The following is a 16575-nucleotide window of genomic DNA, read 5'->3' on the forward strand; positions in this document are numbered from 1 at the left end:
ATCAGAGCCGGTCGTGTTAGCTCTTGCTTAACACGGTCGGTTGAATATTTTTTACGCTTTGATATATTGCGCACATCATACTTTGAAAATCCATTCGCATATTACACGTCATAGCATCTCATCCATCACGTGCACACCCCTAGAACATTTTTAGGACGTGAATGGTTGATCATAGAATGGTTTGCACGCGAGCCCAATGTCGGGACACCGAATACCTTGATAGAGACGAGGATCGTGAATACGATCCCGTCATGGGGGATCCTCGTCTCGAGAATCCCTTTAGCGAACAGTCACCGGATGAACCCCTGGATCCGGAGGAGGCATATGTTCCTCCTCCCCTATCTCGAGGTCCCGCCCCTCGGGACTCGAACGACGGAGCTGAACCGGCACCCACGGCGCACCGATCTTCCGAAGACCGGCATTCCTCCGTTGCTGTCCCTATCCGTAGGGTCACGGCGACTGAGCATTATGACGAGCCCATGGCTCTTGAGGTGAACCAACGACCAGGTAAGGCTCCCATGAGGGACCCACCCGTCCAGGACCAGCCGCCACGTTATCCCGAGGCACCACCGACTGCCTACGCCTACCCGAAGGAACGAGTGGACCGCCGACGATCCCCACCTAGGGATCACTACCGTGGAGTCCGCCGGAGAAGCCCAGTCCAGGGTTATGATGAACACCGCAACGACCGATGCCGCTCCCCACTACCGGATGAGAGGCGAGACCCCGGACATCATGATGATTATCCCTATCCTCAGGATAGGCGCGCTTTTCCCGTAGGAGGCCACGGCAGACAGCAGCGCGACCCTCGTGTCGTTGGGGCCCACAACCCCAACCGCATCCTGGTGCGCAATGCACCTCATTACACATCCCGCCCGGGGAGTCCGCAGGACCCACCACCCGTCCGACGTCCGAACGCCGTCGCTTACGGTGGTAACTCCGCCTATCCACCGCACCATAGTGCCGCGCCCGTCCACGTGCCGGATCGTTACCGGGATGCCCCAGATCCTCCCCGAGCTCCATCGAGGCACGGCCCCGAGTATGACCCACTACCTCGACGAGACCCATACTCGGATGATGATCATCGATATCCCCGATATCCTGATCATCCACATCATCGGGATGATGGATACCCACCACGATATGCATCTCCCCCAAGACACCACCATCGTGATGAGTACCACGATGAGAGACGACACCGACCTGCCCCGCCTCGACGAGACGACTACCGTTATGAGGATCAACATGACTATGATCATCCCCGAGGTGCTCCCCGCCACCTTCCTGCGCGCCGTCACGACGATGAGCATGAACGACGACGTGAGGCACACCGAGCGATGATACAGAATAGCGTCCGCTTGGAAGTCCCCATTTTCGATGGGTCCCGAAACCCGAAAGATTACACTGATTGGGAGTCGGACTTGGAGAGTTACTTCTAGTGGTACAAGATGGACGGCGATCTATGTGTTGAGTACGCCGAAGCACGGCTTGGAGGGCAGGCCAAAATCTTTTGGAAGAACGAGAAGGAAGCCGCACGACAGCGCCGAGATCCGCCCTTCACTTGGGCTGAGATGTCACGTAAGCTTACGAACAAATACGTCCCTAAGCTGTACATGATGCACCTGATGCTGTGCTGGATGAACTTGCGTCAAGGAAAACGCAAGGTCTCTGAGTACATCGTAGAGTTCGAGGAGTACAGAATGCGATGCAAATTTGTGGACAGCCCACAAATCCAGATCGCCTTCTTTATTCACGGGTTACGGCAGGACTTGGGCACCCGAGTCTTGGAACAGAACCCGGCTACGGTCGACTTAGCGTACAGTCTCATTGAAAGCAACGAGTTTAGCACCGAGAGTATCGCCGCCGCCGCGCTACCTACTCCTCGACCAGCATCATCAGCGATCTCAGCAGCCCCGTCACACACCACTTGGACTCGGAACTACGGATCTGCGCCCAGGACGACCAGTACCACCCCGACTCCAACCGCACCGACCGTGCCAACTACCGCCCCAGTACCGACACCGGCCACCTCGTCGGCCCTATCTACGGCTCGAGCTCCGAACGCCCCCAGAGAGCCCATGCAGTGCTTTAAGTGCAAGGGGTTCGGACACCGTCGTAGTGATTGCCCGTCACTTATGATCATGGACATGCACGGGCAACCCGCCGAAGACAACCAGGACGACTACCTTGAGGTCGACGAGTATCCGGGCGATGACCCCGATGGTGATGAGCTGGATGATCCCCTAGGGTACATCCAGATCACGCCGATCGCTCCTACCGCTACCTACCCCGTCGCCACCGTGGACGCTCGAGAGATTGGGGGATCCACTAGCACACCGCGAGTGGGTTCCACTTCCTCCGCTACCACTGTGGCTACTCGACCAGTCGACGTTGCGCAGCGAACGTCGATCTTTCACACATACGTCAAGATTGGAGGACGTACCTACAAACTGATGGTCGACAGTGGGAGCTGCATCAACGGGATTTCAAAGGATACGGCGACCCGCCTAGGATTACCCTTGATTCCTCATCCGACGCCGTACCAGGTTTCGTGGATTGACGCATCGACCATACCGGTTAAGATGCAATGCTATGTGCCGCTAAATATGAGTACTTACGACGAGAGGGTCCTATGCGACGTCCTACCAATGAAAATTGGTAGCATCATCTTGGGCAGACCGTGGCTATTTGACCACGACGTGCAGCTATCCGGACAAGCAAACACTTGCTCGTTCATCTACGGTGGACGCCGACTCGTTTGGTATCCCTCGGTGCGGATACCCTCGTTACCCACGCGATCGGCACCCGCGGCCCCGTGCCCCACTCCTACTGCCATTGTCACCAATGGCTTGATCTTCCGACGGGAGCTGGAGGACGGCGACGACCCGCCACCGGTTTGTTATGCAGTCGCCTTAGCCGATGGACCCACCATGCCAGATCATGACGTTCCGCCCTCGGAAGTCGTCCAACTCCTTGAGGAGTATGGTGATGTGTTTCCGGCCGAGCTCCCTAGCGAGCTCCCACCTCTCCGACATATCCAGCATGCCATTGATTTAGTTCCCGGAGCTACCCTCCCAAACCTGCCACACTACCGGATGGACCCAGTTCAGTACGAGGAGTTATATTCGCAGGTGAAGGAGCTCCTAGCGAGGAGCCTGATCAGGGAGAGCCTCAGCCCTTGCGCCGTTCCGGCACTGCTCGCTCCCAAGAAGGATGGCACTTGGAGGATGTGTTGTGACTCACGGGCCATCAACAAAATCACGGTAAAATACCGTTTTCCGATCCCGCGAGTACAGGATTTATTCGACGAGATGGTCGGCGCGTCTATCTTCTCCAAGGTAGACTTACGGAGTGGCTATCACCAGGTCCGAATCCGACCAGGAAACGAGTGGAAGACGGCATTCAAGATCAAAGACGGACTATTTGAGTGGAACGTGATGCCCTTTGGGTTGTCCAATGCACCAAGCACCTTCTAGAGATTGATGAATGAGGTGCTTAGGCCATTCATCTGACGATTGGTCATCGTCTATTTTGACGACATCCTAGTCTATAGTAAGACTAGGACGGAGCACGCCCAGCACCTTAGGCACGTGTGCGAGTCACTACGTCATGAGAAGTTATATGCACACCCAAAGAAGTGCTCATTCTTCACGACCGAGGTCTCCTTCCTCGGTTTTATCCTATCAGCACAAGGAGTGGCCGTCGACCCAGCCAAAGTCGAGGCCATAGTCGCGTGGCCTAAGCTGAAGAGCATACACGATGTACGGAGCTTCATCGGATTGGCGACCTTTTATCGACGTTTCATACCAGGTTTTAGTGGCATCAACGCCCCCTATTACAGACATCCTCAAGAGCGACAAATTCGAGTGGACCGGCATGGCCGACCAGGCTTTTGAACTTTTGAAGAAACTCATGACGGAGGCCCCGGTCCTGAAATTACCGGATTTTAGTGACGTCTTCGAGGTCGCCTGCGACGCGTCAGGAGTTGGCATTGGCGGTGTCCTTAGTCAACGAGGCCACCCGATTGAGTATTTCAGCGAGAAGCTGAATGACACGAGGAAGCGTTATGACAATTACGATCGGGAGTTCTATGCCTTAGTACAGACACTCCGCCACTGGCGCCACTACCTGCTGCCAAAGGAATTTGTCCTCTTCTCGGATCACGAAGCTCTACGTCACTTACACGACCAGAAGAAGGTCAGCGATCGCCACGCACGGTGGATCACTTACCTACAAGACTTCACCTTCGTCATCCGCCACAAGAAGGGCAAGGACAACGTAGTCGCCGACGCCCTTAGTCGGCGACCCACCGTACTAAGCATCATGACGACCCAGGTCTTAGGTTTTGAAAAGATGAAGGAGGATTACACGGACTGCCCCGATTTCTCATCCCTCTATTCCTCCATCACAGATGCCTCGCCTAATCGGTCGAGAGATTACTTCCTCGAGGACGGCTATCTCTTCAACGGGAAGAGACTATGCATCCCACGCACGTCTCTAAGAGACTTCTTGATTCATGAAGTCCACGCGGGAGGGCTAAGTGGCCACTTTGGAGTCATGAAGACCATCCAAGCCCTTGAAGAGAAGTTCTACTGGCCATCTCTCAAGCGAGATGTCGGGAGATTCATATCACGGTGCCTTACGTGTTCTCGTGCCAAACTCACAAAGCAAAATACCGGGTTATATACTCCCCTTCCAGTTCCCGATCAGCCTTGGGAAGATGTCAGCTTAGATTTTGTCTTAGGGTTACCTAAGACAATCCGGCGTCACGACTCCATCATTGTCGTGGTCGATCGTTTTTCGAAGATGGCTCATTTCCTTCCGTGCTCGAAAACCTTCGATGCATCGAGGATCGCCCGACTCTTCTTTGACCACGTCGTCAAGCTACATGGCGTACCAAAGACTATCGTCTCTGACCGAGACGTTATATTCACTAGTTACTTTTGGAAGACGTTGTGGGTTCTCATGGGCACACAACTTAAATTCTCATCAGCCTATCATCCTCAGACGGATGGTCAGACCAAGGTTGTGAATCGCAGCCTTGGTAACTTATTGAGATCCATTGTTGGCGTCCATGTCGCTGCATGGGATCAGGTTCTGCCTCGAGCAGAATTTGCTTACAATTACTCGGTGAACCGCACTACGGGCAAGGTGCCATTCGAGATCATCTATGGTCAACTACCGCGTAGGCCCCTTGACCTCATACCATTGCACAAAAAACATAGAATTTCAGATAATGCATTAGAATTTGCCGAGTATATTAGAAACATGCATCATGACATTCATTCACGCATATCATCAATGAACGAGCAGTATAAGTCTAAGGCAGATAAGAGTCGTAGGTCTGTGACGTTCTCCGAGGGAGAACTGGTCCTGGTCAGATTGAGGCCCGAGAGGTACTCTCCTTGGGTCGCTACGAAGCTCCATGCTCGTAGCGCCGGGCCTTTCCCGATAGCCCAACGGATCAACGACAAAGCCTATGTCATGAGCATCCCGCCAACTTGGGGGATTAGTTCAACGTTTAATGTCAGTGACTTATCCCGCTACCAACCCTCGCCACCCATCATCGAGCCTCACAGCCAGTCGAGCCTTAGTAGCAAAGAGAGTGAGAGTTCACCCGCTACCTCCCCGTTTCCAACCCTTGTACGGCACGACGCGATAGAAACGGTACTGCAGGAGGTACTTAACGCTGAGGGGGAGCGAGTTGGCCGCACTTTTCTAGTCCATTGGCAGGGGCGCCCATATTCCGATGATACATGGATCTCCGAGGACGACTTCCGACGACTTCGGCCGGACCTGCTGCAGCCGCTGGATGACCTTGCGGAGCTTCGCTCGCCGGAGTTGAGCTCCTCCCACCCCGGGAGGATGATGGAGGACCATCTTGCCAACGACAGCCTGACGACGACAACGACACCTGCCGGACGACTGATGACGACACGCCAACAGCCACGTCGGACAGCTCTTGCCGACGTCCGCAACCCGGGGTTTAAGTACTCCGGGTAGGTTCGAACAATTTACGCTTTTCTTATGTGTATTTCTTTTCATTTCGAATTATGGGATTGGGCCAATATCGTAGGGCCCATCCTCGTCTTTTGTTTTATTTTAAGATTGTATTTTGAATTTGTAAGGAGAGGTCGAACCACGTCTCATGACGGTTCAACCTCTCCCCACGTCTCCTTGGCACCCCTCCTCCCTATATAAGGGGAGGGCATGCCCAAGGGACTACTTGGAAGTTTTTGAATTGAAAAGTGTTTCAAGAATCTTCCCCCTTATCGTAGTTGTAGAGTAGGGGGTTTGGCTAGCCCCATCTCTTCGTTGAGGCCACTCCGAAGAGTAGAGCCCACGTCCTGTCCGTCGAGATCACTCCGGGCGTTGCGTGTTCAACCGTGCCGTCGAGATCACTCCAGTACGTTAAAGATTTTCAAGAAGCTGTCGTGATCAAGAATCGAGAGAGCACCCATCGAGATCACTCTGGGCGCCCTCAAGGTTCGAGACGACGACGGCACCGCGCTGCATCGGGACATCTGCCTCCGTTGGAAAGGAACGCCCATGACCATCAAGAACCGGCCTCGCAAGGTTCTTGATTTCTCTTGCCATTGCCCCTTCCATTCCCCCCCCCCCCTTCCTTCCCCTCCTTATTGATCATCTTCTGCCACGTTCTTGACCATCCCCCACCCTTTTCCATCGTTTCTTGAACCTTCTCCTTCACCCTCATCGTTCTTGACCATCCCCCACCCTTCTCTATCGTTTCTTGAATCTTCTTCTTCACCCTCAACGTTCTTGACCATTCCCCTCCATCCTCCATTGTCTTGAACCATACCCTCATCCTTCTTGATTCCCCATTCCTCGCCCTACCGCTTCTTGCACCTCCCAACCACGCCCCAACGCTGCTTCGCAGCTCCTCTTTCCGATCACCTATCTCCGCCCCCCCCGACCCCATCACCGCGCCCGCATCACCGTCGCGACTCGGTCCCGCACGGCCGCACCGATCGGTGCCGCCGCACCGCCGCGCCGCGGCCCCTGTCTCGCACCGCTACAACGAGCTCGCGCCGCAAATCTGCCTCGTCTTGCGGTACTGTGCCGCACCGCCGTCCCGCACCAATCTGGCCCTGCCCACGCCGTGACCTCGTCCCGCGCTGCCGCCCCGCCTGTGTCGCGGGTTCGCGCCGCCCCGCGGCCCCTGCTACGCACCGCGGCCAATCCTACACCGCGGCCCTGTCCACTCACCGTGAATCCTCTCTGCACCGCCGACCCGCCTAGCATCACAGGTCCAACCCGCGCCGTGGCCCCGCATCCTCGCTGCCCGTCCACGCCGTGGTCCCTCGCCGCGCCGCAACCCCGCGACGCGCGCAGCCAGCGACGCGCGCGCAACCCGCGACGCGCCGCAACTCCGCCAGCACCGTGAACGCTCGCGCGCCGCCGTGATCTGACCGCGCGCCGTGGCCTCGCCAATCCCACGCTCGGTCATCACCGCCCTGCCGAACCGCTGTGGACTACACGACTCAAGGTCAAATCTCGTCTCCTCTCCCTCTTAATCCAGTATCATTACTGCTTGCAGTCCCGTCGTCCGCTATCCCGTCCTCTGCCAAGATCTCCGGAACGAACATCGAAATAGGCCTAGCCACCGACGTCGAGAGCAGGACTCTTTGGAGGTAAACGGATTGTCTCTGATTGATTAAATATCGAACTCTCCAGGGCCGTTAGACGCCCCTTGCGTCCTAGTCGTCTAGTAGATTCTGCGGGTCAACGGGAGTCCGATCTCTGGATCGTTCTACCTTGTAGATCGTCCCAATCTAAGATGCTTACTCACCCGCGTCTTATCTGCTCGTTTATAAATTCAATTCCAAATTTCGACAAGTCATATCATATCATCATTCTCACTTGTGACGCGAGACGCGCCGCTCGATCCCGGCCGTAGTCGTTTCGCATCACACGTGGCATTGCGTCTCTACCAGCGCAGATGAATCTGCAGGTGCCACGTCACCGCCTGTGCGTGCGCGTTGTACGCACCGCGCGGGCGGTGAACTTACCTCCTGCAGCTGACGTATGCGCAAGTACCGTTGGATTTTTATCCGACGGCCACGCTTTCGCCACGTCGACGCACAAGAAGCCCTTAGGCGTTTTGTTCGGCAAAACCCTTTACAAAACACGAAATGGCAAGTGGACGCCGCCCAGAAATAATTGCGCATATACCCTTTGCGCACTCTCTCTCCTCCACGTTTTTCCTAAAGCATTCAAACATTAAATAAAGTATTTGGAATAAAACCCTGTAAGCTTTTAAATTACATCTTTACGCCTGCAGTGGCGACCGAGAGCTGTTTTCAGGGTCTTTTTGCAACGAAACTTTGCAAATCGGCCCTTCAATGTTCAACAATGATAAAAATATTTTTTTTTATCTTATAAATATACCATTTTTCCTTGGAATAAATACATTTCCTCTTCAAATAAATCTCAGAAAAATCCTAAAAATTTAGAAAAAATTCACTGATTCATCCCCATGCTGATAAATGTCAAGATTAAATATTAAATTTGCCATTCTCATTCAAAAATATTTATTTCGAGCTTCAACAAATCCTTTAAAATTCATAGAATTAACAGAAACTTTGGGAAAAATCAGAAATCACTTGAAACACTATTTTCATGTATATATATGATAACAACCCCATTTTAAGCTCTTTAAACGCATAAAATTGTGCTAATAACATAAAATAAAGACAGAAATTAGGGTGTTATCAAGGGCTGCTTGGCTTCAAGAAAAGAATGACTTCTTGAATCTTTAAGCAACCCGGAGTGATCTCGACGGGTTGTTGAAACACAACGCCACGGAGTGATCACGACGTGACGACGCGGGCTCTAACCATGGAGTGGTCTCGACGTGGGCGAGGATAGCCAACCCTCTCTACACGCTAACGACGATATGGTGGAGACAAGAGTTGGAAACGTTTCTTCAACAAATGACTCAAACTTTCACTTGGGCATGCTATCCCCTTATATAATGAGGGTAGGTGCCAAGTGAGAACGTGGGGAGGCCGAACCATCCCGAGACGTAGTTCGGCCTCTCCTTATAGTTCAAAATAAAAAATGAAAATAAAGAAACAGGACAAGGACAAGGCCAAACACCGGCCCAGTCCATGAAATCCAATAACGAAAAGACAAAACAAATAAAAGGGAAGATAAGATGCTTTATGCGGAGTACTTAAACTACGGGTCGCGAGCATCGGCGCGAGCAGCTCGTCGTGGTTGGAGACATCCGGGCTTAGTGCCGTCTGGATGGTCCTACATCATCCTTGCTTGACTTTGATTCCTAGATTTGAGGACAGCAATCCGAGGTCACTCATATCAAACTGCTTCTCCATTTGGCTTTTGAATTTCTTTATTTCAGATTTCTTTGATCCATTAATGATAAGATTGTCAATATAAACTCCCACAAGTAAACTGTAATCTTCTACATGTTTTAATTAGAGTGCATATTCTAAGCTGCTTCTTTTGAAACCAATGCTGGATAGAGTTTTGTCCAACCTGAAATACCAAGATCGTGGGGATTGCTTAAGCCGATATAGAGCTTTTTGGAGCTTCAGCACACATTCTTCTTTACCTCTGATGATGATTCCTTCCGGCTGTTTAACATAAATCGCCTCCTGAGTATCACCATTCAGAAATGCAGATTTCATATCAAGATGATGAATAACCCCATTTCCTCGAGCAACCAAGGCAACTATGAATCTGACTGAGTCAAATCTTGCAATCGGGGCAAAAATTTCATCGTAGTCAATGCCTGGTTTTTGAGAGTAACCCTTGACCACCAATCAATCTTTGTGCCTTATAACTGTGCCTTCTTCATTCTTCTTGATCCTGTATACCCATTTTAGTCCGATGGGTTTACATTTTCTTGGAAGATTTACTGGCTCCCAAGTCTCATTCTTTAGAATGGTCTTCATTTCTACTTCCATGGCGGCTTGCTAGCATGGATCTCTAATGGCTTCATCATAGTTTGCTGGCTCCTCTCTGACCAAAAAACAGTCTTCAACGGCTTCTGTCACAGGCGATGTTCTTTCACAAATTTCTTAAAGATCTCTCAGCCCTCTTGGAGATTCTAAGATGGAACTTCCAGTCTGCTGACTGGATTTGCTTTGAGTACTGTCTTCCATGAATGGTTCTGCAGAACTGTGTGTATCTTCAAGTAACTCAGTATCAATCAAATTTCTTGGTGAACTCTGAAGTCCAAATTTACCAATTTTGCTGGAATCTTCATCGCTATTCCAGTCCCAAGCTTTGTCTTCTTCAAATTTGATATCCTTGCTTATCAAAACATTTAAAGATAAAGGATCATAACATCTGTAAGCTTTGTTTCTAGTCTCATAGCCAATGAAGATAGTTGATTGACTTTGATCATCGAGCTTCTTCAAGTGTCCACGAATATTCTTCCCATAGGCAATCGATCCAAACACCCTCGGGTGTTTGATATTGGGTTTCTTCCCCATCCACTTCTCATAAGGTGTCATTCCTTCTATGTGTTTTCTTGAAGAACGATTCAGCACATATACACACGTGCTAACATCTTTATCCCATAATTTAAGAGGAAGCTTCTTTTCTTTGAGCATGCTTCGTACAAAGGACATAATAGTCCTATTTTTTCCTTCTACTAATCTGTTGTGTTGAGGAGTATCTGGTGCAGTGAGCTGCCGTTTCATTCTTTCTGCATCACAAAAATATTTGAACTATTCTGACAAAAATTCTCCACCTCTATCTGTTCTCAGACATTTCATCTTGGTATCTTTCTCGTTTTCTTCTAGTGCTTTAAAATCTATAAAAGCTCCAAAAGCATCTGACTTATTCTTCGACATGGAAACACATATGAACTCCGAGGAATCATCAACAATTAGGAAGAAATACCTGTTTCCTCCTAATGACACTAGAGAAATTGGTCCACACATTTCTGTATAAACCAGCTCTAATGGCTTCTGATATATTTTATCTCCACAGATTGGGAATGGCTTTCGAACTTGCTTCCTAATGATACAGCTTTTGCATAACTCTTCTGGAAGGGTGATAACTGGTAGCCCACAGACCATCTTCTCTTTCGACATAGTGTGCAATGTATGGTAGCTGTAGTGACAGAGTCTTTGATTCCACATGGAAGCTCCTCTTTTTGCCTCAAAAAGTAGAAAGTTTTCTATAATTCAGAAATTAATGGGATAGAGTTTACCTGGTGTTTTGCTTACTTTTGTTAGAAATGCTCCTGAAGTGTCGTAGACATGAAAAGTTACATTCTTAAAGCTGATTTGATATTCCTTGTCATCAAATACTCCAAGGCTGAGTATGTTAACCTTCAAGTTAAGTGTCTATAACACCTTATCCAAGTGAAGAATATTTCCACTTTCACTTTCTACATCAATTTTACCCGTCCCTTCATACTGAATTACTGACCCATCTCCGAAACAAACTGTACCTATCTTGGTACTATCCAGGTAATTCAAACATTTCTTATTAACTGTCATGGGTGAGGTTGCTCCTGTGCTGAGATACCACAGGATTGAAGACCACACATCTCCATGAAACCCTTATAGCAGAATATGCTCTATTTCATCAAAGAATGCCATCAGTAGAGCAGATTCATCTTTTCCTCCTGCTGCAGCTAGATTGGCATTCTCTTCCTTCTTCTTATCCGTACGACATTCGCTTTTGAAGTGCCCATATTTTTGACATTTAAAACATTTTATCTTTTACTTTTCACAAACTCTTCTGTCCTCATTTTCATGAGATTCTGAGCTGTTTCTTCAACATCCTCTTCCAGAGTTCCGTCCTCTTCCTTTGCCACGACTTCGACTTGAAGAACTCTGACCAAGGTTGTCTTTCTTGGCCTTCTCCAATGCTCTGGTCAAGAGTGTTTGCTCTTCTTCTAAAGATTCTCGTTCATTCAGACTTAGCTCAAGAACTTTCAGATAACCAATCACTTCTTCTGCGGTCATAATGCTTAAATCACCAAACTGCTCAAGAGAGAGAGATTCGAAGCATCATACCTTGATGGTCTAGCTCTGAGAAGTTTACCCACAACTTCTCTTTTAGGTAGCCCTTCTCCAAGACTCCTCAGCTCTCCCACCACTTTAGTGAACCTGTGAGAGAAATCTCCTACGCTTTCATCTTTCTTCATTGAAAGCTTCTCAAACCTTGCCCCCTGGACTGTATGACTCTTTCTACTCCAAAATTTGAAGTCTTCAGAATCTCCCAATTCTCTTTTGCCAACTTCTTTGTGTCCAACTGATCCATGGCATCTCCATGAATGGCTGAGAGAATTTTAAACAAGGCTAGGCAATCTTTCTCCTATTCATTTCCTTGCTAGAAACCACATCCCAAAGTCCATTTGCGTCAAGAGGAACCTCCCTTCTCATTTCCCATTGTCTGTAATTGGTCTTGGACAATAATAGAGATGGAAACTGACCTTTAGAAGGAATTATTGGTGCCTCAGCTTCAGCTCAGCCTTCCTTATCAGTTGTTGTTGATGTCACTTCTTTCCTCGGCATCTTCAAGGCTCCTTCGAATCAGAACAGCTCTGACACCACTTTTTAAGTCATGCATAGTGAACAAGGAACAACCTCACAAGATCCGAGCTCAGAGACAATGAGAGCAAGATAACAAAAAAATGAAATACTTTCATGAAAAACTTCAGTGAACATTCTGATACTCTTGTACACATTTCATCAAACACAGATTCAAAAATGTCCTTCCACTTGGACGAATCATTTTTCACATAACTCAATCCATTGTGCGGTCCTGCTTCATCGCCTTCGATCGTGCGGTTGTCCTTTCCTGAAAAACAGAAGAGACTGAAGTTCTCTTTATTCGGTACCTCTGGCAAGCTACTTTTCTTCTAGAAGATTGCTATTGATCTTCTGATCATCAAGATCATATGCGTTCAATATCTAGAAAGATGGATAATGAGGACCAAGCTCCCAGGTGTTGTTGCAAAGAAGAACCCGATATTTGTCAAACATAGCTTGATGTCATGGCGTGCGTTGAACAGCAACAGCACAGGAGGTGGGTTGGATGGATATTCTAGACACTTGGACGCATAGGGGAGAAGTGTGCAAGGTAACGGGCTGAATAGAAGCATAAACAACAATAATGGTTCGGGTGGGTCTATTTTGCGGGGAGGGTATCGAGGTGGTTGGTGAGGTGGAAGGCAAGAGCAGAGAGGGTGATGGGGTCGTAATGTTGTCTCTATCATCGACGGGCAAGGGAGGGATTCACAGCTCACCGACGGGTGAGAGAGGGAGGGGTGACGATAAGAGTGACTGAGCGAAGGATAGAGTCTGAAAGCAAGTAGTTGTCATTGGTGAAGAGGCTGGTAGAGGCCACGCACGGAGAATGCCTCCAGAGTTCGGTGAAGAATATGAGGGTACGGGGACCAAATAGAACTCACAAAATGGATGGGTGTGTTCATCATAACGAACATTGAGCAAAACAAAATTCTTACCTGAGATGAGAGACATGCATCAATATATGCGGCCGTGTGGACTATATCCAAGGAACACTTTCTGATTGCAACGAGGAGATGGCTTATTTCTTGCATAAGCTTTTGAGTTCGGAAAACAAAGGCAACCAAAAGTTTTAAGTGAGAATACCTCAAGTTTACCTCGATGGAGACATTCGAGGGGAGATTCATGAGTGAGAAGTGGAGATGGCAAGTGGTTGATCAGATAAGTTGTGATGGTGTCTAAAATGGATGTCAGAGGTGCTATTGGATGTTGTGGGGTAGAGGTTTTGTTGGAACTTTCATAACATTCTAGGGCGCCATATTTAGTTTAAGAGAAAATCTGGTACATAGGTGGAGGTCTTCTATTTTGAGTGTTGTTGGATCTTCTTGATCCATGTTCATTGTTCCTGCCAAAATCTCCATGAATACATTGATTGTTTTCAGATTTAAATTTGCCCGGACTGGAATTGGAGGTGGTCTGCGTTTGTTTTGCAACAGGTGGGATCTCAGACGACTCCTTGCATGATTGATGACAATTAAGCATTGCATCATGATCACACAGGTGTGATAAAAGTGTCACCAGAGATAGAGGGAGTTTTTCAGCTTGAACTGTGGTGATGTTGGTGTGTAGTGCATACCTAACTGTCTAAGGATAGCACATATCAGTGTACATAGGTTCATGTTTTTATCGGCTGCTGTGAGGGCATTGTTGTGTGAGCAGGAGTGCAAGATGTATTCTTCGAGACTCAAACTGCCTTTAGTCTGAGTATCCAGCTTGCAAAGAAGTTATTGTCTTCTTGCTAATGCTGAAGAAGCAAAATCATCAGCTCCTTAGCTCCTTCGTTCCTCGTAACACGTCCCACGGCTCTTTAGCTCCTTGTAACACATCCGATTATGGGTTACATCATGGACAAGAGGAAGAAGTCCAAAAAGTTCTAATCAGAATACCAGCATTCATTCTCCGAATGACTTACTGCGAATGAAGGTTATGCGACTATATCACACTATATTTCAGCAAATATATGAAGAAAATCTTCCCATAAAGATAATAGCGACGCCGATTGATGCAAAAAAAGTAATGGAGGTAGTGGGAGAAAATCTAACAAACCCTTTCTATGGGAAGATTTTCTTCATATATTTGCTGGTTTGGCTGACCTTGCATCGCAACGCTGGCATGTATTGGAAACAAGCAAGATCTTTGGTGGCAGAGGTGAAGGCCGATAAGGTGTCTTCTTGTTATCCTGACTGATATGAGACGGTGCCGGTAAAGGGCAACGTGGTGCTCGTGGGTCATCACCAGGTTTGGCTTTCCGAGGATATCGATTGGTGCAACGACAATCTTTTCTAATAGGTTGTCCACCGCCTCAACTTCTTCTTTTTTTGTCCCCTCCAGCTCCCTCCTCTACATATCACTCATGATTAATCATTGTATCACATGATATTTCAGCAAATACATGAAGAAAATTTTCCCATAGACACAATACCGATGCCGATTGATGCAAACGAAGTAATGGCTGTAGTGGGAGAAAATCTGACATACCGTTTCTATGCGAACCCTGATGTCCTTGGAGAAAACCATAGAGAACTGACAAACTTTCTGCTTCTAAATGGGAATGATATAATTTCAAATTACTGCAGAAATGTCTTGTCCCATTTTGACTTTGAATCCACCAGCATGGTAACCCTACAAAAATCGAAATTACATGAAGCGTTGAAAAACATACAAGGAGGTTGTTGGATTGTTGAATTATATTTTAAATTGCTTGTAAAATAAAGCTATGAAGCAAAGCCATCATGAAGCTAATAACTTTCAATCAAAAACTAGTCTAAATTTACAGAATTTTACCTAGATGTCAACCAACAACTATGTATCTCCTTTTAGAGCAATTATACTATCATCGGAATCAGCCAATCAACATATTAAATAAGCCTCAACGATATACAATTTCTTGAGAGGTATGAAAGTCAAATATTTTCAGTTTATTTTTAACATAAATTCTCAATTATTAATCACCATAAATGTGAAGACGTCATCATAAGTCATAAGTACTCTAAGGGGTTTCTGAAAAGATACCTTGGAAAGAAGACTGTTTTATCTGAGATAACAACTACGTGTTGTTGAGTTTTGGAAATTATTTGATCGGCAAACATTTTATCCCAACACCGCAAAGGTTAATTGTTTACTTTATCCCAGATACTATACACTTCTCAAATAGCTTGGCCACATGGGGTCTTATCTTGATGGCTTCAAAGGAGGATCATTAATATCGTGCCAGTCTTGAATAGCATGTGCATAAATGTCATTCAATTGTTGGCCAAAATAATACAATGCTTTACTGAGTTTTCCTCAAGAAATCAGCCCACCCTGATATGTAGAGTTGGATGAAGGCTATGGCAGTGACCTTTGAACCTATTCCTACGTGTGTAGGTCTTGATGCCTGGAGAGTGATTTAAAGATCCGCCAAGGTGATTTGAATTTGTTTGGTTGATGACACATAAGAATGGATGCACATCTTGATCTGAAAAAGAACCTAGGTCTAGGAAGAGTATAGGTAAAAAATATTTAGTCTATTGCTGTAAATTGCTCACTTTTTCCTTATCACCCTATAGCTCAGGTACAACAACTTATTCACTCAAATCACATTCATAAATTGATGTAGGACAGCTAGGGGAAATGACAACTGAGGGGATGGATGGGACAACGACGGAAGGAGGGGATCGATATGTCTTGGAAGGAGGGATAAAACAGACCACATAAATTCATACCATCAAATTCAGAGTTTAAAACCGATGAAATGTTGTTGGTGGGCATGAGTACTGTCTTCAACCACCGTGACGATGTCGAAGAACCAAATTCAATATCCGAATTCACGTCACAAGGCAAACTCACGAAGAGAGAGAGAATATGGGAAATCCAAACCAAATCAAATCTGACGGTGTTGGAGAATTCATGCAGAACACTAGACAAGGAACACTTCGACACCAAAGAGTTTAGGCGTACCTCGGCCCTATAGTGGGTGTAGAGGCTGCAGGGAATTCTGATCGCGGCAAGAGTGGGCGAATCGGAGCATTGAATGGCCCACTAGACGAAAGAATCTGGG

At 47.7% G+C, this 16575-nt stretch overlaps 1 protein-coding gene across 1 annotated transcript in view; it reads left to right on the forward strand.

The window, feature by feature from the left end:
- The first annotated feature begins 1448 nt into the window (after window positions 1–1448).
- LOC144707377 (uncharacterized) overlaps window positions 1449–16575 on the forward strand; it is a 31126-nt gene continuing 15999 nt past the window's right edge. Inside the window, exons 1-3 of the mRNA XM_078580481.1 lie at window positions 1449–3104; window positions 3297–3365; window positions 3811–4634. Of these exons, the coding sequence (XP_078436607.1) occupies window positions 1449–3104; window positions 3297–3365; window positions 3811–4634 (2549 nt within the window). The remainder of the gene's footprint in view (window positions 3105–3296; window positions 3366–3810; window positions 4635–16575) is intronic.

The sequence above is a fragment of the Wolffia australiana genome, chromosome 9 (genome assembly GCF_029677425.1).
Source record: "Wolffia australiana isolate 7733 chromosome 9, ASM2967742v1".
NCBI classification, from domain to species: domain Eukaryota; kingdom Viridiplantae; phylum Streptophyta; class Magnoliopsida; order Alismatales; family Araceae; genus Wolffia; species Wolffia australiana.